This window comes from Ambystoma mexicanum, chromosome 3p, assembly GCF_040938575.1.
Source record: "Ambystoma mexicanum isolate Mex_15411 chromosome 3p, UKY_AmexF1_1, whole genome shotgun sequence".
NCBI lineage: Eukaryota > Metazoa > Chordata > Amphibia > Caudata > Ambystomatidae > Ambystoma > Ambystoma mexicanum.
Window position 1 is genome coordinate 804,720,925 of NC_090925.1, and position 23,244 is coordinate 804,744,168.

Sequence of the window (23,244 nt, forward strand, 5' to 3'; positions counted from 1 at the left end):
ACTTTAAATTAGATTCCAACAAAAACAAACTCTAGAGACGTACGACGCAGCATACAGATGAGGAAGGAGAAAGCGGGAGAAGAGAGGGAGTCTGCGGAACAGAGCAGGATCGTTGGAAGAGCAGGACGCCTCCTAATGTTCACCGATGCCTAAATACTTGGTAATTGCAGACAAAATCCTAACTGGATCATTGATTATTCAGCTGATAAATAAATAGCAACTCCACAACGGCGACAGGGATGCGATATGAAGAGGACAAATCAAACTGAGTGAAAATGCATCGCACGAACAGCAAAGAAAAAAAAGCAAATATCAGAAAGAAATACTGTATAAGCAGAACCGAATGTACACAAGAAATGGTGCAGCAAGCAGGGCTTTAAATAAGGCAGGGCTAGCCGGGCCTGAGTCACCGCCAGTCTCCCAAAACCCGACAGCCACCTTTTTTTTCTTTCTGTACTGCGGATTCGAACCCCAGCACTGCCAGTGACAAGCCAGTGTCACACTGTACTGTGATATTCTGTGGGTGTTGGATTTCTGTTGTTTAATTCATAGACTGATGCATAAAACCTGCTAGAATGGGCTTTATCTGTCAAGCAGTCTATTGAATGAAACAACAGAAATCCAGCACCTACGAAACAGGACAGCTAATGTGCAATTTCACAGGTGCTGGATTTCTTTTGTTTCTTTCAGAAGACTGCCTGACACCTAAAGCCCCTAACAGGCTTCATGTGTCAAGCAGTCTATTTAATAAAACAGATGAAACAGAGTACCTATGAAATCTCAAAGTGTGTTTCGACACTGGCTTGTCAGCAGCAGGGCTCAGGTACGATTTCCCAGTATGCTGACAATGTACATTTTATTTAAATTTTTCTGTCCTGTGTTGTGGATTTGAACTCGAGCCCTGTCGGTGACAAGCCAGTGTCACATTGCACTGTTCTATTTCTGAGTCTGAGGTACTGGATTTCTTTTGTTTCTTTCAATAGACTCCTTGACACAAAGCCCCTAAGGCGCTTTGAATGAAACAAAAGAAAATGAGCACCTATGAAATAGCACAGTGCAATGCGACACTGGCTTGTCATGGCAGGGTTCGGGTTTGAATCCCCAGCACGGGACAGTAAAAAAAAGGAACCCGACAGTGAGGAAAGTATGAGAACACTGAGGGTATTCTCACTCCTACTCCTCTTGGATCTTCTGCGCAGATGGCCAGGGAAAGGTCATCATTCTTGGATCCTGACTCTGGGGGTGGAGAAGCGAGGGAGGATCAACTGGGTGGAGGGCCCTTGAAAACTGGGAATGGGGTGCCCTTTTATCCCCTTTCCCTACTGCCAACTACCAAAACCCTCCCCCAACCATTGTAGGCAATTATGAGCCAGTTCCCCTCAAATCAACACATATAATATTTAGCAGTACTGAGACGAAGAAGATGCCACTAAGAGTGATGAAGACTACCCTTTTACACCACTCTGATACTGGGACAAAGAAGATGCCTGTAGGGAACTATGATAGTCAGGCATGTCCCTGTAATTGTAGTCAGGCAGGACTAATTAGAGTTCCACACCTGCAGCCTGACAAGGGGATGCAGGTGTATGAAGGGAGACCAGCCCAGCAGGGCAGGGCGCAACAGGTGAAGCAGCAGGAGACCCTTGAAAGGAGGCAACTGTGGTGACTTAAGAGGAAGAACCAGGACACCGGCAGAAGTCTGATGTAAGTGGGATTTGCATCCCCCAGAAGTCTGTGAGCCTCCAGACCAAAGCATGTGCAGCCGGGGCTGCGAAGGAGCCCGAAATACAGAGGATGCTGTCCACGTCCGGGACCAGCAACCAAGGTGCCGGTGTGAAGCAGGGAGCACATGGCGAACAGACAGAGTTCGCGACTGTGGGTTTTCACTGCCTCTGACTACAGGAGGTGAAAGGAAGTCACATGAAACCTCCGGGTGAGAGCGGAGAAGCCAGGCGAGTATCAGAGAGGCGCTCCAGTACCGAACGGACCACAAGTGAGTAACGGCCCAGAACAATACATGATTATCCCCCTATTGAATACAAAACTAAATGAAAATCCAATATTTGAAAATCCAATGCACATTGAATAATTGACTAAATGGAAACTGAGCATTGACATAAAACCAGTCTACGCTGAATATCGAATTAAATAACAATTTATAATTTAAAGCGAGCAACCATACATTGAATACATAAGAGAACCCTGAATTCTGAGCTTAAAAGTGAACTTTAAAACATATGTGGCACCCTGAATAAATTAAAACCTGACGGTCTAATATATTAAATGCTAAGGGAAGCCAAATAGTGAACCTCAATGAATGAATGCAGTGTTACAAGGCTACAGTTGGGCAAGGGGTGTGTGATACATGGTGGCATAGCCACGAGACAACCAGGAGAAGTCAGAGGAGTACAATAATATATTCTAAGCCATGAGCCATATACAGGCAATCAACTGTCAGTGACTTGGTGCTCAGATACAAGTACCAAGTAACCTGTGTGTGAGGGCTGAGGAGTCCAGGGACCTGGTTGCGCGACCTGTGATGGGTGGACCCTGTGGTCTGACAACTGCGCCTAGACCAGAGAACACCGAATGGTGAAAGTTAAAGACACCGTGAAACAAGCCAAACGAAACCACTGCAGAAGAGTTGGCGAAGCAAGCCAGAAAGAGGGTCAGGCTAACCTGGTGTTTGTTTAAGACTTCTAAAAAACTAAAAGAAGTATAAAGACATTAAAGTCTCGGGGAAGGAAATCCTGAGATTTAAGAAACTAACTGCACTTGGTGTCTTGGAATCAGAGTCTCAAGAGCCCTCTTGTTTTGAACTGCGTTACTTAATACCTTGGGGAAGGGAAACGCAAGGATTGTCATTGAACTAGAACAAATTGAACTGGAGAAAGGTAAGCATTGAGACTTTCTTTTATGGAACTTTGTTGGGCTTGTAGAAGCGGAGCTGAACAGAAGTTGTGAACTGGAACAAGCTCTGAACCTTGAGTTAAACAATGTTTCTTTTGGCTTTGACATCCCTACACATTGGTTAATTGTAGTTGTGAGAGCAAGGCTAGGGTTTGGACACAGACAGACTTTTAAGTTGAACTCTTTGACTCAGACTTTCTTTAGTTTCATTGAAGTAGGGAAATCCCACCTTAGTATATAGGGCAAGTTTGGCCTTCAACCATCCTGACATTTAAGTTAATAAATATCTTTTTGTTTGAACTTGAAGTCTGATGTCAGTATCGTACTTCATGATGCCTGCACAGAAGCAACTTTTCTTTGTATTGTCCGGTGCTGGGGACATTTCAGGCCACGCCCATCATTTAGGCTACACACCCTCGATTTCTCACCTGACAAAGCACTGACAGCAAGAAATTGCATTACAGGTTTGCTGCAGATTCCAGGTATGCCAATGATATCCTGATAGCAGTGGCTGAAAAGTTATAAAGTATTAATGGAGGCATCAGGCTTAGCTCTCAGCCTTTTGTGTCGCCAAGGCGGGTGAAAACACCAGATTTGTGTTTTGGCGGGTGAGAGCCCATTAAAGTGAATGGGCCTATAGGGAGCTTGGGAGATGAGTCCACTGATTGCAAGGTGGGCGACACCCGCCAACAACTTGTGAGATGAGAGATATGCATTAGGTCTGCAGGTAACCAGTGAGAGAAGGAAAGCAGCATATTTCAAACACCACCAACAGAAAAGGAGGACAATGGTTCAAATGGTCCTAATGAAGAGGCTCTGAGAAGACTACAAAAAGATTTGAGAGCAAAGGGAACAAACTAAGACATAGATTAAACTATTATGAAAGGAATTACAGAATAAATTAACCCACTACTGATTATCTCCAGTAATGGCTGTGACAGAGAACATAAAAAGAAGGTACTAGAAAAACATGCAGAAGTGTTCAAAAACCCGATAGGAATGCTGAAAGGATAAAATCATGACATTAAGCTTCAAGAAGGCGCCATACCAGCAAAGGAAAAAGATAGGCCTGTTCCAGTAACTGCTTGAGAAGAGCTGCAAACCCTGAGTGACAGTCTTCTAAAAGAAAAAGTAACAAAAAAGCCCATTGTGATCACAAGAAGCAACGGATCAAGCAAACTGGAAATGAGTATATATCGGCACTGTGACAAATATAGCAATATCGTCACTGATTCTATGCAGGAAAGTTCCCTTACGTGGCCAGGGAAAGGCAGAAGCTACCTGACTCTGAGCCTGGGGGTGGCTATCTGCGGGAGGACCATGTAGGGGAGAACAAACTCCAGGGAGGAAACAAATACTGAATCAGAATAATCTTTCAGCTGTAATTCTTAGTGACACCCATGTGCCTTTGCCACATTCCTATGGAGCATATTGTAATGTGGACAGGGAATTTCCATGTTTTCATAGCCAGCAACCTTATTTACCTATTTCCCCCTTTTCTAATACTGACACTAGGAAGAGTGGAAACTGCTAAGCCAGACCGGGACATTTAAAATTAACACAGTTGAACAGAATGTGAGAGAGAGACAGAGACTTCAGCTGCATCCGACTTGTTCCGGTGCTCTTTGGGACACCAGGGACGAGCAGACTGCAGGACGCAGTACAGAGGCTGACGAGATCGTTGTGCAGAGATGCAGCGAGAAGTTTGCTGCATCCTTGTCGCGGACTGCTGGATCTGCCAAATGCAGAGGAAGGCAAAGCGGGAACCAAGTGGCTAGCGGAATGCACTCTCAGCAGAGGGCTGAGTGCAAGGAAGATGGTTGCACACGAGCAATGTCAAAGCCGCCAGTGAAGACTAGTAGGCCCAGGCAGAGTGAATTGGTTACTGGGGTACTTCAAGCCGAATATCGAATACTGTCTACAGCACAAGTGAGCCTAACTAAAGGAAGTGAAAAAATTGATACAGATACGAACATTGTTAAGAGCCCAACTTAAGGAAGTTAAATAATTGATGCAGATACAAACATTGCTAAGAGCTATGACGAATCTGGCAACATCATCACTGATTCTCTGGAGGGAAGCTTCACTTACGTGGCCCGTGAAAGGCAGAAGCTACCTGAACCTGGGGGTGGCTATCTGCGGGAGGACCACATAGGGGGAGACAAACTCCATGGAGAAAGAAAAACACTGGACCAAAATAACCTTAAAGTCACAATTCCTACTGACACCCAAGTCCCTCTGCAACATGCCTATATGCGTACTGTGACACTGATGAAGTATTTTCAGGTTTTCCCAATCAACCGTTTTCTAGTACTGAGAAAAGGAAGAGGGATGGAGAAATTAGGATAAACAGAAGCAGTAAGCCAATACCGTGTTCTAATCTTTGGAAATTGTTAATCACTGCTGGGAAGTTTAAAGTGGACACGGCTGATGAGACACACAGAGAGTGGCAAAAACAATTTGTAACTTGTTCTGACACCAGTCAGAACGACAGAGACAAACATACGGTGAAAGATAGCTGAGAGGTGTTACGAAGGAGAGACACTTTGTAATTTGTTCTGACACCGGTCAGAATGCCCGAAAGGAGCAACCGAAAGCAGTAGAAGGGGAAGCAAAAGCCAACCGGCTAATGGGACGCACGCCCAGCTAGCGGACACCAAGGAAAGATGATGGAAAGACGCGAGGAAAAGCTGAGCTGCTCGGTAAGCCCATAGAAAGCGAATGTGGTACCGAAGCGACTGAGTACGAACGTCGAGTCGAGTTTACAGCACAAGAGAGCCCAATTGAAGCTGGTAAAGAACTTAAAAAACAAATGTGAACAATGTTAAGAACGGGTCAGTGACCCAAGACTACAAAAGTAGAATTGATATAAACGGAACAGTGATGAACAAGGGTTGAGGACCAAGGTTTCAAAAGTGAAGTGGAAACGAATATGGATTTTGCCAAGAAAAGGCCATTGGCCCAATTTTGGAGGAATATTATTTTTGTGGCTAAAAGAAAAAGTGAACAAGGAAAAGAAAAGCCCTGGCAGGCTAGTGAACCAGGCACACAGGGAGTCTGGGACTCAAATCCAGGAAAGTAGTGAGAAAAGAAAAAAAGTGATATCCTGGCAGGGGAGTAAACCAGGAGTGAGAAGGAAAGCAAAGTGATATCCTGGCAGGGGAGTAAACCAGGAGTGAAATGAAAAGTAAACCTGAAATTGTGAAACGACGAGAAGTGAATGAACAAGGCAAGAAGCTATACCCCTTTTCTGAGAATTGATAAGAAAATTACAAAATACCCTGCTAGGAGAGTATACCAGGGGTAGCGAGACGAAATAGAAGAGCTGCATGCGTAGAGGAAAATCAAGGGAAATCTCATCCCTCTTGAGTAGATTTGAACTGTGATAAGTGTCATTCAAACCACCAGAAGAAATTTGGGGGAAGGGAAACTTCTTTTTCTCGTAGACTTTATTTCTTTCCTGTTTTTTGCAACTTGAAACTTTTATGTTTAGAACCTTTACCAGAACCCCCTTAGGCACTTTATATTAAGTTTAGAGTGCAAGGGTCAGTTGAGGAGTTTTGGACACAAGATGGAGGAAGATATTTTGTTTAACATCCTGACACAGAGATTCCTTAGTTGTGTTGAGACAGGGAACTGCTCATAGGATATGGGATGGATAGAATCTCTCAACACTTTTATTATTTTCTAGAAATAAGTCTATAAGCAACACCTAACATGCCACTGTATCAGAGTCTTACTCTTGATCCCTTACAGACCTTACTTAAAGGAAGTCAAATAATTGATACAGCTACGAATATTGTTAAGAACCTGACTAAAGGAAGTGGAATAAGTGATACAGATACAAACAGTGTTAAGAAAGGGTTGGTGACCCAATACCTGAACAGTATTATTTCCTGGATGTAAGATTGAATGGAAAGCAGAAAAGCCCTGGCAGGATAGTGAACCAGGCAAACAGTGAATCTGGGACTCACACACAGGTAATAAAGTTGTGATACGCTGGCAGGAGACTAAACCAGGGGTCAAAAGAGAAGTGAGCTGAAATTGGGTAGACCCATACCCTTTTTAAGGATAAGTAATAAAGTTACAATACCCTGGTAGGAGAGTGTGCCAAGGGTAGAAGGGCTGAGCAAGCTCAGGGGAAAAATTGCGAAGAATCGATGAAAAAAGGGAAGAACCATACCCCTTTAAAAGACAAAAGAAACTTAGAGGACGAGAGAAGTAACAAAACTGCAAAAACCCTGGCAGAAGAGTAAACAAGGCATAGAAAATGGAATGAGAACGATCAGGGGTAAAAAACCCTACTTGAAGTTTGACAAACAATGAAGAAAGGATTCAGAGAGTGAGAAATTAAATATCCTAAAGAACTGTGGAATTGAAGAGAAACTCAAAGAAGGAGTTGTCCCCCTTGAAATCCTGAAATAAAACATTGGATGAAAAGAGAAACTCAGGGAGAGAGTCATTCCCCTGTGAATCGATGGAATGTTATTGACTTTTCTGGAAGTATTGAGCAGACAGTGGAAGACCAGAAGAAACATAGGGGAAGGGAAGACCCCCTTTTCTGGTGGAATGTTATTCCTTTTCTTTTCTGCACTTTTGAACTTTATGTTTGAAACTTTGAAAAGCTACAAGTGCACAGCTTACAGAAACCCCATGTTACACATTATATTGTGTTTAGCGAGTACGGGTCAGTTTAGGACTTTTGGACAGTGGATGCTTTTTGGTTTGACATCCTGACACAGATGGTCCTTAGCTTTGTTGAGGCAGGGAAACCCCTCTTAGGGTTAGGGACAGATAGGATTTTTCCAACCCGCTCCCCCATTTCATCTGTGACAAATAAAACTCTATAACCAACACTCAACATGCCACTTTGTCAGAATCTTAATTGTTATCCCTTACATATGGTGTCAGTGGTGGGATCCAGCTCAGCTGACACAAACTGGGGGACTCTGCGATTGTTCAAACTGACTAACATCAATTCCAGTCCCGCAAAGTGAATTTCTGTGAACATCTCACCGTAGATTACATTTTCGTCTAGTGGGCTGGACCACATGGATTGAACTCGAAGACCCACTTACCAGCTGGCAAACAAACGGGAATCAAGTTTTTCGCATTGACGGCACAAGCCATTCCCACTGACGGCACAAGCCATTCTACCCGTTAGAGGAAAGGTGGAGTGGAACACATATAATCTCTTCCCCCCACAAGTATCAGGTACTCAGTAGGAAAAATATTGTCATATCCTTAGAACTTACAATAGAAACCCCCCAAATTCAGTTGTCTATATCATGCCCCGTGAGAGAACAGGCCGGGTATTACCTCTCTTGACTTACGGCGATGAAATGAAGTTTATTATTCTGAATCTCATTCACATAGTAGAAGAGATAGAGGTACTCCAGTGGCTCCTCCTTGTGACGAGCAGACACCAAGAGAAATGCTCTGGTCCCCAACATCTAAGGAGACCATCTTTCCCTTGGAAAGGGAAAATCTGGAGGCCATTGTATCCCTATCGCTCTCCTAAAGTGATGTCCAGATTGAATAAACCAGAGAGACCCCTCCCTCAGAGGTCTCACAGCAATATTGTCTTCAGGAGGGTGAATCATCCCCTTTAGAAGCAATCCTCTCTGATTTCCAGGATGTGAGGAGTCGGAAGGAACACATTTTGCCTCTAACCTCTAACTTACAGTTCCCCCCAAATATAGATTCCCAAGTTACTGGGGAAGGCTCTCCAGCTATCTTTGGCAGTCAGTAAACAGGAGAAGCCCAAAGCTACATACTATGGATAAGGCCTTATTCTAGGCCTAAGTTCCTAGTAGAGCAGGACAAAGGTAAGATACCACCTGGTTATTCTCTCAGCCTCTTGGATGAACCGGATCCCTCATGGGAGGATTTTGTGTTCCCTACAGGCTATTGCCTTGTAGAGAACTTAGTTCATATATCTTCTCACTATGATGGTGACCTTATAACATCTAAAATGGAACATTGTGAAGTTTTGAAGAATGGGTACAGTCCACCTAGCACAACAGAAAACCCCGATACTCCTCTGAGTTTCTCTCCCATCCCTCCGCTGCAAATAGAGGTTTCTCTACAAACGTCTACTGAAAATACTGCATCCGAGTCATCTGTTCTCCCAGATAAAAAGAAGGACCTTGAATGCCCCCTTCTAAAGACTCATATTAGCACCTGATAGAACAGGACGAGAAGGAAGAACCGTTTGCCCCCCTGAAACCCTTAAATAGATCCCTAAAGTTAGAGGCACCCACAAAATCTAGGGATGATAAATAAATACCCAATACTCTGGGAGTGGTAGAAGGTGATCAAGGTATCCCACGCTCCCTATCCTCAACTCCTACCCAAGGTAAGCTATGTCCCTCTTGTGGAGAGTCTGGTAATCCAGCAAGATGCTGTCCCTCAAACAGGATGAATCTCCCAACCATATGAAAAGTAAAAAGTAAAAAAATCTAGTCAGAATAAACAAATTAATGAAGTGAGAGATTAACCATTTTATGGGAATATCCTTTATGCCCGACCTAGGGAGTTAATGGTGAAGTGGAAAGAGAACCCAGAGAAATCTCTCTCCAGAGGGAGGAAAAATAAGAGGAGGAAATAAAACAACACTTTTCTGTACAGAGGCAATATAACCACCTACAAAATACCTGCCACGCTAGGTGGAAACCACATCAGGCTCAAATAGATTCTGGGAGTCAGGGGTGTGCTATCAGATCAGAACTACTTCCCCAGGGATGGAAGAGGACAGGGAAAGAAAGAGTAAGCTCTGCCTATGGCCATGTTGAAAGACACCCACAGTCACAAATCCCTGTCTCCGTCTTAGGAAAGGAATATTTTATAATGGTAACCAACCAACTTACTGGCCCAATTAGTTATAGGGAGGGACGTTCCCCTGTTTGACCAGTGGGTCTCACAGGTGGCCCAAATAAAAATAAGAACCCAGGGGGGGTGAACCTCCCTCTTTGAAAGAATTATCTAGCGCACAAGTAGGAGAAACACTATCTTGTTTCTTTCAATCAGATAAGACACTGGTCTCTTGATCTTTAAAAGTACAAAGGAAGAAGAAAGCCGGGAAGAGTAAACCACTTAGATTATTTTTCCTTGAAGGACAAAAAGACCATTGTCTTAGGGGAAGGGTATGTGATGAATCTAGAAATATCATCACTGATTCCCCTATGTGGCCAGTGAAAGGCAGAAGCTACCTGACTCTGGACCTGGGGGTGGCTATCTGTGAGAGGTCCACATAGGGGAGGACAAACTCCAGGGAGGAAAACAAGTACTAGATCAGAATAATCCTTCAGCTTTAATTCTTTGTGACACCCATGTGGCTTTGCCACATTCCTATATGGCTTATTGTAATGTGAATAGGGAATTCACATGTTTTCGTAGACAACAACCTTATTTACCCATTTCACCCTTTTCATGAACCAACACTGCGTTCTAGCGATTGGAAAATGCAGCGCCAGACTAGGACATTTAAAATGAGCAAAGCTGAACGGAACGTGCGAGGGAGATGGAGAATGCAGCTCCATCTGACTTGTTCTGATGCTGTTTGGGACACGGGAGGCAAGCAGACTGCAGGATGCAGTAGAGAGGCTGATGAGATCGACGTGCGGAGTAGCTGAGCCAAGAGAAGTTTGCCACAATCATGTCGCAGACAGCTCGACCTGCCAAATGCAGAGGAAGGCAAAGCTGGATCCAAGCGGATAACGGAACACATTCCCAGTCAGCGGGCTGAGAGTGAAAGGAAGATGGCTGCATGCGAGAAATGCTGAAGCCGCCAGTGAAGACTGGTAAGCCCAGGGAGAGTGAATTGGTTACTGGGGCGCTTCAGGGCGAATGCCATATACGTCCACAGCACAAGAGAGCCTAACTAAAGGAAGTGAAATAATTGATACAGATACAAACATTTTTAAGAGGCTTACTAAAGGAAGTGAAATAATTGATATGGATACAAACATTGTTAAGAACCTGACTAAAGGAAGTGGAATAAGTGATCCAGATTCGAACAGTGTTAAGAAAGGGTTGGTGACCCAATACATGAAAACTATTGCTTCCTGGATGCAAGAAAGAGTAAATGGAAAGCGCAAAAGCACTGGCAGGATAGTGAACCAGACAAACAGTGAGTCTGAGACTCACACTCAAGTAATAAAGTCGTGATACCCTGGCAGGAGAATAAACCAGGAGTCAGAAGAGAAGTAAGCTGAAATTGTGGAACAGTGATTACCAATACAAAACGGGAAGACCCATATACTTTTTTAAGGATAATTAACAAAGTTATAATACCTTGGTAGGAGTGTACCAAGGGTACAAGAAAGGATGAGAAAGCTCAGTGGTAAAAACCCCTCCATGGAATTGTGAAGTATCGATGCAGAAAGGGAAGAACGATACCCCTTTAAAAGATAAAAGAAACCCAGAGGACGTGAGAAGTAACACAACTGCAAAACCCTGGCAGCAGCGTAAACCACATGAAGGAAAAGGAGTGAGAACGGTCAGGGGTAAAAAACCCTCCTTGAAGTTCTGACAATAATTGCAGAAAGGCAGAACTATACCCCTTTAAAGGAGAAATGAGATTCAGAGAGTGAGAAATTAAATATCCCAAAGAACTGTGGAATTGAAAGGAAACTCAGGGGAGGGGTGGTCCCCCTTGAAATCGTGGAATAAAACATGGGATGAAAAGAGGAACTCGGGGAGAGAGTCGTCCCCCTGCGAAACAATGGAACATTATCAACAAACATTTCAGGATGCATTGAGCAGACAGTGGCAGACCAGAAGAAACATAGGGGAAGGGAAGACCCCCTTTTTCTGGTGGAACATTACTTCTTTTTTTTCTGCACTGCACTTCAGAACTTTATGTTTGGAACTTTGAAAAGCTACAAGTGCATACCTTACAGAAATCACCTGTTACACATTATATTGAGTTTAGCGTGTAAGGGTCAGTTTAGGGCTTTTGGAAACAGGACGAAGGACGCTTTTTTTTTTTAACATCATAACACAGACATTCCTTAGTTTTGTTGAGGCAGGGTCACCCTAGGGTTAGGGACAGATAGGATTTCTCCAACCTCCCCTTTTCTCCTGTGACAAATAAACGTCTATAACCAACACTCAACATGCCACTGTGTCCTAGTCTTACTCATGATCCCTTACAGCACTTAATCAAGAGGTTGTAAGTGACAATTGGCCCCTACCAAACATAACACAGACAATGCATTCACTGCAAGGATTGAGAATGTTCTCGAAACTAGACATTCTTTTTGCCTGCTATCAGGTAAAGCTATATCCAAGATTGATCTTTATCTGGTGGTAGGCACTAGGAATACTGAGCTTTCGTGACAACCTTCGGCACGTATCAGAATACAAGGATTCTCTCTCTGCAGCCTCAGTATTTCAAAGGATAATGACACAGACAGAGAAAGGCATAAAAAGGGTCCAGTATTTCCAAGACAATATCCCGATTCACGGACCGACCCAAGAAGCACTACAAGACTCTGGATGAAATATTAAAAATGTTTAAGGAATATGGATTTCATTTGAAGAAAGACAATGGGAAACAGCCAAATGGAAACTGGACTTTCTGGGTTTCGCAGCCTCAGTGAAATGAATAGAACCCAAGCAGAGTCTTATTTAAGAAATTTGGAATGCCCCAGATTCTAAAAACAAGTAACAACAAAAATAAAAGGAAATCAATTGAGGAACAACTAAAATCATTCAAGAGGATGGCACAATATTATGCCAATTTCATTGGCAACCTTTCTACCAAAACAGAAATTTTAAGAAGGCTACTAAGAAACAGTAAACTATATAGTTGGATGATGCAATGCAGAGCTACCTTCCATCAAATTGAGACATAAATATCAAAAGCACCTAGCCTGAAACCGTTTGACACAGCTAAAGACAATATAATAGGACAACACGTCATGCAGAAAGACTGATGGACAGGATATGCTCCCTTAGGAGTGGATGCCAGCGCATACTGAGTAGGTGCTGTGCTGATGCAATCAGATGGAAGAGACATCAACAGTATGTATCTCGGCTTCCTAAACTCTCGTATGCCATGGATGTGGCTCACTTTCGTTGGACTATAGCATTGGGTGGATCAGGGTTCATGCATGCTACTTAACCCTAGAACAACCTGCAAGCAGATCTTCGTTATATCAAAGACCATCAAATGCATCAAAACATTTCCATTCTCCTGACCCTAGTCTTTAGCACCATTTTAGTGTGCGGTGAGATCCTGAGTCGTAGTGCTATCCATTGTGTTTACATCCCTTGTTGATGTAAGCAATACTATAGGATACAGTAGCATTTGCTTCAAAGGCATTAACAGAAACAGAATAATAGTATACCAAAATGTAAAAAAGAAATGCTTGCATGCACATGGGCAGTAAACCACTTCAGGACCTGTGTTTGGGTAAGAAAGTTCAAGCTGTGTGCAAACCATAAACCATCAGTGAACACACTGGACTGGGGAACATCGGGAATCAGATCCCAACATTAGTCAGAATAGCTTCAAAAAGGCAAGAGCTGAATTATAAAATCAAACACATCCCTGAATGGCAGAATTGGTGATCTGATTGTCCATCAAGACTTCCAGTGGCAAGATAATAGATTTACACCCGGGTAAGGGCGCTCAACCAATCAGGTGGCTGTAACAGTGGGCGAGAATACACATTCTCCGTCTGCTGTCCCAGCCATCCAAGACATTTCCCTGGGTGGTGCCATTTTTTTTCATTAATGAGGGGAGGCAACAGGGAGCCTCTCCCTGCTGCCTCCCTGCCCCACCCTCCCCCAAAATGCACTGATCCCCTTTCCCACCCCCTCCTTCCATTCCCACTTACCTGCCGGACCGGAGCTTTGTGCTGCGGTCGCGAAGCTCCTCCTGTCTGGCCGCCGACATAGACATGCCCGCACAGGAAAGCGGACAGGGCTGGTAATGGCCCGCAAGCCCTCAACTAATGCTGTGTGCTGTTACTGCCCATGTCCGCCCTCCTGGTCAGGCATGAAAGTCATTTTCACCCCTGGGTTCATCCAGGGTGCAAATGGATTTCATTATTTTTCCTAGGGAGATTTGCCCTGCTTGCGCAGCTGATCTCCCGAGGAAAAAAGGATATGAAAAAAAAATGGCCACCTCCATATTGAAAAGGGACTAAGTCACTTTTCCATGCCTATGGCAGAGGATGGGAGGAGCACCGGGACCGGAGCCCACAGCTCCATTCCCGCAGCTAAATTGGGATGGAGGGTGTTGGAAATGGGATAGGGGCGTTTTTGCAGGGATGCGACAGGGAGCGGCTCCCTGTTGCCTCCCCTCATTAACACAACAAACGAAAATGGCATAGAATGTCTATTATCGCCGTCTGTTCCAGCCACTGTATTGGCTGAGCGCCATTTCCAGGGTGCAAAAAGGGACTTAAGGCCTCATTACAGTTTTGGTGATATCTCCTTGGTAAATTCGATGGGATGCTACTAAAATGGTAACATTGATTCCACCACTTGGAATGCCGGAATAACCGACATATCCCAAGTGGCGGAAACACTGGTATATCCCCATTCCATTGAGTCCCATAGAGGGGATAGCTAGAATGACCTGCACCAGAATTACAGGTGCTGGTAATTCTGGCATGTTTTTGCCGGTGGGGGCAAGATTTACCTTCAGCTCTTGGCTGGAGGGAAATCAGTGTCCCCACCGGAAAACCTGTGTTTTGCTGGTGCGGTAAAAGTGCTGGTGCCGGAATTACTGGCAGTTTTACCAGCACTTTTACTGCACTGGCAAAAGTGTAACGAGGCCCCTAGTCCCTTTTCCATATGGCCACGGCCATCTTTTTTCCTCGGGAGATCCGCTGCACAAGTAGCGCGAATCTCCTGAGGGAAAAAAAAGAAAGTCATTTGCACCCCAGTTGAACACCGGGGTGCAAGTGGCTTTCATGTCCGCTGTGGGGGCCGGACATGGCCTTTAACGGCCCACAGCTCGGGCTTGCCATGCCTAGGGCTGGCGGACTGTTAAAGGCCATGTCTGCCACCCACAGCGGGTATGAAAGCCACAGCGGCACATACCTTATGGAAAAATGCGTAATGGTGACAAAGAGAGACTGGAAAAAAGGGGATCACACATTTACATTAAAAGACTGGCAAGAAGAACTAAAAATAGACAACACTCTTCAACAAGTAATATAATTTACCAAGAAAGGATGGCCTTATACCAAGAACTACAAAATTACTGGGATGTATCCTCATAGATACGTGTGCATGAAGGAACAGTTATAAATTGAGATGTATGTATTACAACAGAAAAATCACAGGATTCAACTAATACGGCTAGGACATACAGGAAATACTCTAATGAAAAGAAGCATAAGGAAACAGTATGGGTTGCCTCAAATGGACAGTGAGATCAAGAGACAGTTAACCAGCTGCACTGTGTGCAAAGGAAATAAAGTCTGGCAACGAGAAAACCGGTGAGTGGCAGAACAAGGTCGAAGTGGGGTTTATAGGGCCTGTTGATCACATGCCAGATGACCAAAGATATGCTTCAGTACTAGTAGAATGCACATCCAAATGGATGGAAATGAAATTAATGAGGAAATCCCATCAAAAATGGCAATAACATTCGTTGTGGAAATAGTTAGAAGTAAAGGCAGCAGAAGATACATAGGCACAGTTAATGGAGTTCAATTCACCTCAGAAGAAATCAGGGCATTTCTCAAGAAGAAGGACATAAAACAAAGAATTAACATTATATCATACACAAGGAAATAGACAGGTTGAGAAAATGAACAGATATGTCAAGGGCATCATGCAAACTGCATTTTGCAGTCGGATAGAGTGCGAGGAAGAAGTTCACAAAGGAGTGGTGGCACACAGAACCACTCCTAATAGTGTAACAGAGATATCCACATTTTTCATGATGCGGAAAAGACAAACAAAGACTCAAATAGACCACAAGTGAACATACAAGAATAAGGAGACACGATAAACAAGATGCCCAGAACAAAGAAGAAAAGAGATCCACAATGAGAGGAAAGCAGTGAAGACAAATTTAACAGCAAGGTGAATGGGTACATTCTCCTGCACCACCAAATTAGAATGTTTGCCGGATGTACAACATGGGAAATTACCACCACTTGTAATCCTGTGGTAACTCTACAGGACCAAGTGGCGTTAATGGTAATTGAGTTTGGTGGTAATTTGGAAGATTTACAGCTGCCTTACCACCAAACTCGTAATGAGGCCCACTGTCTTTGCCACTTTGCACCGATAAGCAAGTGAAAGACCACTATGTGCAAACCACAGATGGGAGAAAATCCAACATCCAAAGTATAATACTGTATCACAAAAGAGAAATGGGGAAGAGACTAGTGTGAGAAACCAGAAGGTGTCCCACTGGCTAGTCCCCCTGGATCTGTCATTCAGGTGGCCAGGACAGGGCCATCACTTTTGGATTCAGTTCCTGGGGGTGGACCAGTGCAGGAGGATCACCTGGGTGAGGCGTCCTCGGGGAGTGGCAGACCGGATGGTGAGATGCGGTATCCCTCTCTTCCCTCCAACACCTTTACCCCATATGACCCAATGCGATATTTAGAAACTGAACCCGACCCCCTTTTCCTGCACAAACACTTTTACATGGACAGCCCGCTCTGGGAGAAAACAGACTCACACCCCAGCGATGTACCTGACATGTCCCAATACTATGGTCAGGCGAGGACAGGCAATTATCGACAATAACTCACACCTGACTTCCATTACACTTCCCCACACGGATAAAAGGCGGAGCATGAGAGCACACTCTGAGCGAGGCAAAACACACGAAGCTGCAGCAGTTTCGAGTCAGCAGTTGAACAAAGGGAGAAAGACTGCCAGGCATGAGAGGTTCCTGAGAAGGGCAACACTCTTGACCTTTTTGGCAGGAAGCCGTTACTCTCAAGAAACCTTCAGGCAGAAAACATAAGACCAGGAAACCAGGCTGAAGAATCCTACATTGTGTGTCTGAGATAACGAGGGTCCTCCCACGTAACTGGCCAAGGCGGGGAGGAGCAGCAGACGCTGTGGTATCGTCCTTGGCTGCAAGAACAAAGAAGTGAAAGAGAACAACACAGCCGTGAGCTTGGGAGACTGATGCCAGACCGGTCTGTGTTGTGAATGTCAAGGTTGCAAGCAGCAACATTGCGAAACCGAACATTGTTCAACGCGTGTGCTGAAAGACGCGAGTGAAGCTAAATTGCTGGTGAATATTTGAACATTAAATTCAAACATACGATACCATTGACAGAGTGGTCCGGCACTGCCAATGTGCTCAGTCAAAAGTCTCTGTATGGTATCATGACAAGAGAAACGAAAGTAGAAGATTGATGTGAAGTGTAAATTGTGTAAATTAAGCAAAACCCATCGCACAATTGAAAGTCTTCGATTCTGGTATGAAAAGGGATCTGAGCCCGGACAAGGGGGATCCATGATCTGAGCCCGAACAAGGCAGACCATATTGTGAACATTGTAGAAAATGGGTCTGAGGCCGGACGAGGGGGACCCAGTCGTAGCCCAAAGGAGGGAGACCAATCTTGAACTTGTCAGAGTGAAAACCCTGACAAAGGAAAGGAACTTTTGTGTTTTGCAATAAGAGACTGTCATTGCGAAAAGACTTTGGTGGGAGGCCCTGATGTGTTGAACAATTACCTCAAGGCCAAGAAGCCAGAGTGTGTGCGAAGCCCACATGTGCCGCCTTGCCCCGGGCTGAAAACGTGGGGAAGGGAAGCCAACTGCTCGACTATCCTGACATTTCCTGAATACTTTTCTTTTTCATTCATTGTTATCCCACACCATTTTGTATTTAGAAGTAAGGATTGGCAAAAGGTTCATTAGTATAGGCCCTTTTATTTTGACAGACTCCACTAGGACTGCCTTATTATTGTTTGATGTTTGTAGCACCCTTGAACTGTGATCACTTGTGTCTGTCTTCACTGTTTGATTCCATGTCTTCCTTACAGTAGACACCAGAAAAAGAGAAGAAGCAGTGGAAGAAAACAATTTCATGGGAGAAGAATAGCAAGCTCCCAAGAAAACAAGAAACATTCAAGTCTGGAAGGGACAGCTTCCCCTTTGGGAAAGATGTTGGTAGACACTAGAGATGAAGTGGATCAAGGGGGTCATTACAGTATGGCCGGTGTAGTAAACGTGCCAGTAAAAGTGCCAGTAATACCAGCACTTTTACTATGGAATGGGAATTTACCGGCATTTCCGCCATTTGGAAACAATATTACTGTTTTGGTGGCATCCTGACGGAATTACCGGTAGGATACCACCTAAACTATAATGACCCCCTAACACCTGAAGGGTCAACTGAGAATACTACCAGTACCAGAAGGCCTTCCAGGGCAAGGAAGATAAAAGCTACACAACAATGTACTTGATTAATTACATTTTTTGTTCACAAAAGGGGATAATGTATTGACATACAACACTGCGAATGCGCCGTGTGCACATCGGAGGGCGCAACAAGAGGGGCGTGGCCAGGGAGAAGGAAGCAGAGGGGGCCTGCGCAATGGTGCTGGACGGCCAGAAGAGCAGATACACTTCTAATGTTCATGCGTGCCTGTGCACTTGATCATTATAATGATCATTTATTGAGATCATAAATAAAGTGGAAATGCCACATAAACTCTTGTCTCGCTGCATTTTGTGGAACAGACACTTCTTAGAATTGTGGTATGAACAGGAGTATCACAACAATAGTGTAAATCACTCACAATAGGCGCTGCCATTTTGCAGCAGAAAGCCAAATGTCCTGGGATATGGGAAGATTCCCATGGGAGCTTGTGCTGTAGCCATCCACATACAGCTTCTAAACAAGACATAGAAGCCATTCAGAGTCATTGTGAGACCCTCAGACTCACAGACGGAGGCCCACTTTTATTTAAGAGCATTTGCAGTTCTGCCCTAATACATCCATAGTACCTGGACATGTCTGGGCATTCAGTGACTTCTAAGGTGAAGAGGGTATCCGCATCGCTCTCCTCAGTGAGGAAAAGTGGTTCTTTTTCACGCAGCGGCGGAGGGATGAGGAACAGTGAATAGCCGCGCAAGCAAGCTAACATTGGCATGGATGACCGCAGCCTTGAGTGCCTTCAACTCAATACCTTTCCCAGGTGCAACAGTCCAAGTGCCTAGAAGCCAACATTCACTAGGTGAATGGTATGCTGTTACTGGATGTTGACAGGTCTATAGAAAAAGCAAACAAGTAAATAAACTTTACCTCCAGATACTCCAGGTCAGTCTCCTTCATGCTGCTGGATACATTAAAGATCTAAAAGACAACCAGGTAGATACAGGGTTAAATCTAAATCCGACAAATGATGGTCCTTTAAAAGGCAGTCACATAAAATATCTCATTATGAATTACATATGAATGAAGATATCTATGTATATATGGGATCTGTAAAGCGCAAACCTAGCTGGGAAGCACCAGAGTGCTGTATAATGGGGCAGTGCTTTAAATAGGGTGCAACATCGAGAGGGGCCTACCAAGGGTTGGGGGGCGTAAAGGGTCATCGCCTGACACACACAATCCACCACAAGACCCTGCAAACACATTGGGCGACTCATTATGGTCTTAGATGGTATTATTTGCAACAAGTCTACATATTGCAAATTATTTATTTGGGGTTTGTAAATGAATCACTCTCTCAGTCAATCTACAAACAATTCTATTGGTGAGTAAATCACCAAATAAAGACTGTTGTAATAATCTTAGTGCTCTGTTTATAAATCACCTACGAGAAAGGGAAGTGGGACAAATATCACCAATGTGGTTTCTTGGTTATTTGCGTAAAATCAAAGAGCATCTTGGAAACACAGCAATGACCAGACCATTTTATATTTGGACGGTGTCTGTGGTAGTGCTACACGCATGCAACCGTTTGAGCATGTGATGCACACTGGGCTGTCTGCTCCTATCGTTTCTCGGGAGGATAGCTCAGGGGCAACGTGCTCACCTTGGAAGCAAGACGACGCGGAGCAACATAGGTTCGATCCCCGGGTCCGCGCTTACAAACCTCTGGATATTAAGCGCGTTATAAATAACCAATTATATATATATATTATATATCATTTGCCACAACACCCATTCCTAACAGTGCAATGTCTGCAAACAACAAGCCACGTATGCTCATTTGGATAGTGTCTGTTTGTGGATGTGTGGCTTGGGCAGGAGGCAAGGTCTTATTTCTCCAGCGGCCTCACAAAGCTTAGAAATGAATCCTTTATGCTCCCTCTCACTTCAGGCTTGCTGAGGCTCAGCTTGATGACTAAGAGTGCATGAATAAGGGATAGCCTAGGCTTAATCTGGGGGAGAGAGACAGCCCTGGCAGCACTCCAGCTTGGCAGCGTTTTTGGAGACTAGCACCGGCCCACTTAAAGCCTTCCACAGGGGACGTATGCAGATGGTTGTGCATGTGGCGTGGGCGTAGCAGGGGAGCTGGAATGGGTGGGTGAGCAGCGCCAGGTCGGAATCTCTAGATAGGGAGAGGTAGGACTGATTCATGTGATCAGTATTTGGCAGGATGTTCTTTCAAAGGTAGGGCTATCAGGTCCAGCATGAAGTGTAGGATAGACAGTCTCATCTGAATTGTTAGTGTGTTCCAGCGACAGGGTGCATTGTCGGAAGAAAGGCCTTTGTCCATCCCTGCCACATCAGGAGAGATGAACGTTTGAGCTCAGACTGTAATGTTATCAATGAGCGCAAAGGTATTTTAAAAAGGCATTTTGATTTGCCGCTGTCTGCAAACCAATGGTAAGCGTGGTATATTGTGATTTGCATCTACCCATGTTTGCCATCCCGACACCCACCCCAGTCTCTAAAACAGAGCAAACTGACCGTAAAAAAAAGAGATTTGCTCTAAATGTTTAAGGAAAGGTTATGTAAAACCTAAGGATATGAATTGTAAAAAAACCAATCACAGAGAAAGGTGCGCATAGGCTTAAACAAACTAGGAAGAGAGCGCATAACACGCAGAAAACACATTTGGATAACACTATAAAATAATGAAGGATGTGGCAGTATTTGCCCTTTGAAAGCTGCCACTGTGCAAATGTCCAATTTAGTAAAATAACATTCTTGGTTAAAAATGAATAATTCTCTTTTGAAAATCAATATGGTGGCTTTTTTCTTATCCATCATCCACAGATTGGACGAAAAATTATCTTGTAATGAAGGTCATGCTCTTGAATAAGACATTTTGACATTTCATAGGATACAGTTTATTTATTGAGAAACAAAGTGATGGCCACTTAATAAATGGTAATTAGTATAGAATATATTCACTCCATATCTATATATTTAAACTGGAAAATCTGTTAGTTTGTTTTATTCCTCATTCAATTCCACACCGGTCCACCAATCTGCACCAAATTGTGCACAGTTACCCGTTAGGACTCTCCGGATGTCACTGGCTACGTTACATCTGGACACCCCACCCTGTACCCGGGATTTCAGCCCCTGCACACATGAGACGGTTGCCTGGAAGCAGTAAAACATCAAGGTGGTCGTAGAAGGACCGGACATAGGTCATGTTAGGCGTCTGAACACAAGGAACTAAACTTCAAGGTCCCTGACCACGTTTCAAGGCCCTAGGACGCATCGTTTCCAAGATATCTGCACCACAACATACTGCACTGTGTCAGGGTGAGGCGACAGATGAGAGGGCACAGAAAGTCCCAATATGCTGCAGCACGCCAATTCTCACCTGCCCTCCACGCCTGTTCAGTGATTGCCAACAATTGCTGAGAGTGTTATCATGTCTGTACGGGCACTTTTTGCTAGCAATGTTATAATGGGGTGCAAAAGGCACCACCGGTTTAAAGCTGCTGATGAGCAATCACAAATTCAAATATGTTCGTTTTACCCAGAAAACATGTCCGGACAGTGCATTTTAGGGTGGAGAATCTGCCTTATACAATAGTCAAATGAAATCACATTACTTTACAACCCTCAAGCTGCCCCGTGTCAGGAATAAGTAGTCTGAGAAACTTGCATAGAACTGTTGGCTTTATCAATGCTTGTTTTTAAAAGGATCTCAATGCAAAGAACAGATATAGATCAAGGAGCAGAAAGCACACTTGGTGAAGACATTTTTATTACACAAGTAGCGCATTTCACAGCTGCAATTAAGCCATTACCTCTCAGCAGACAGCTTGGAAATAATACTGGCAAGCAACAGTTTGATGTTACTGCTTGACCAAGATGGCTCAAAGAAATCACAGGAGAGTGTTTTTTTTGTGGGCATGGATGGGTAGGTACTGGGCAGATATGGTGATAGGAATTTGTATTGACATGAGCAGTGTAAGAGTGTCAAAGAAGGAAGCTGACACAAATGTGGCATGGTGGTGGATATAGACATGTATATGGAAAAAAGACTTTCACTATCTCTACAATCTAAGAGGGGTTTCCCTGCCTCAAACTAATAATAAAGGATCCAGCAGAAGGTCAGTCAAATCAAAGTCCACTGTCTTGTGTCACAACCTACTTCAATCTTTTACACTAAAACTAAAGACTAATATAATCCAGCAGAACTTTCCTTTCCCAGGAGAATGACTCCTTTGTCCTGGTTTTCAGATGGGGTTTAAAAGAATGTTCTCTTGCAAAATGATTGCCAGGGGGAATTATTGCCTTCCCCTGGCTTGCAGGTTCCACACAATCTTTGCACAACTCCAGTTTCTGGACCAGGAGAATGACGTCCTTCTCCTGGTACTGGTCTGTACAGTTCACAATAAGGCCAGGGGGAATGACTCCCTTACCCGGTAGCCTTTTGAATATGTTGCAAGGATTTGTGGTCGTCCCCAGGAGAATTACTACTTTCTCCTGGCATTTGAAAAGTTCTCTTTCGAGTCATTCAACTTGCTGTATATCTTTCCACTCTCTCTCAGCACAGGCACAGTCCTAACCCCTTCTTTGCTGGTCAATGGACCTATCATTGCCACTCAGCCAAGGAAGTTCTCCTCAAGTTCTCAGATACCTTGTATTAGGGTCCCAGATCATTCTCTGGCACTCAGTGGGATTGTGGTGTCCATAGTAATGAGGAAGTTCTCCTCAGATGCTCAGTTCCTTTTTGTTGTGGTCCCAGACCCTTCTTTGGTGGTCAGTGGACTTATTACTGCCACTGTGACAAGGAAGGTCTCCTCGGATGCTTGCTTCACTGTGGTCAGGGTCCCAGATCCTTCTTTTGTGGTCAGTGGGCTTATTGCTGCCACTGCAATGAGGAAATTCTCCTCGGATGCATGGTTCTTTCTTCCACTGTCCAGTAGCTATTGTGTTACTACTGATACAAGGGAGAAACTCCCTGA

At 44.2% G+C, this 23,244-nt stretch overlaps 1 protein-coding gene across 4 annotated transcripts in view; it reads right to left on the reverse strand.

Moving 5' to 3' along the window:
• RNF112 (ring finger protein 112) overlaps positions 1-23,244 on the reverse strand; it is a 680,823-nt gene that overhangs the window by 295,209 nt on the left and 362,370 nt on the right. For all 4 annotated transcript variants that reach the window (XM_069651835.1, XM_069651833.1, XM_069651834.1 and 1 more), the window contains one exon: positions 19,160-19,210. In XM_069651835.1, the coding sequence (XP_069507936.1) occupies positions 19,160-19,210 (51 nt within the window). The remainder of the gene's footprint in view (positions 1-19,159; positions 19,211-23,244) is intronic.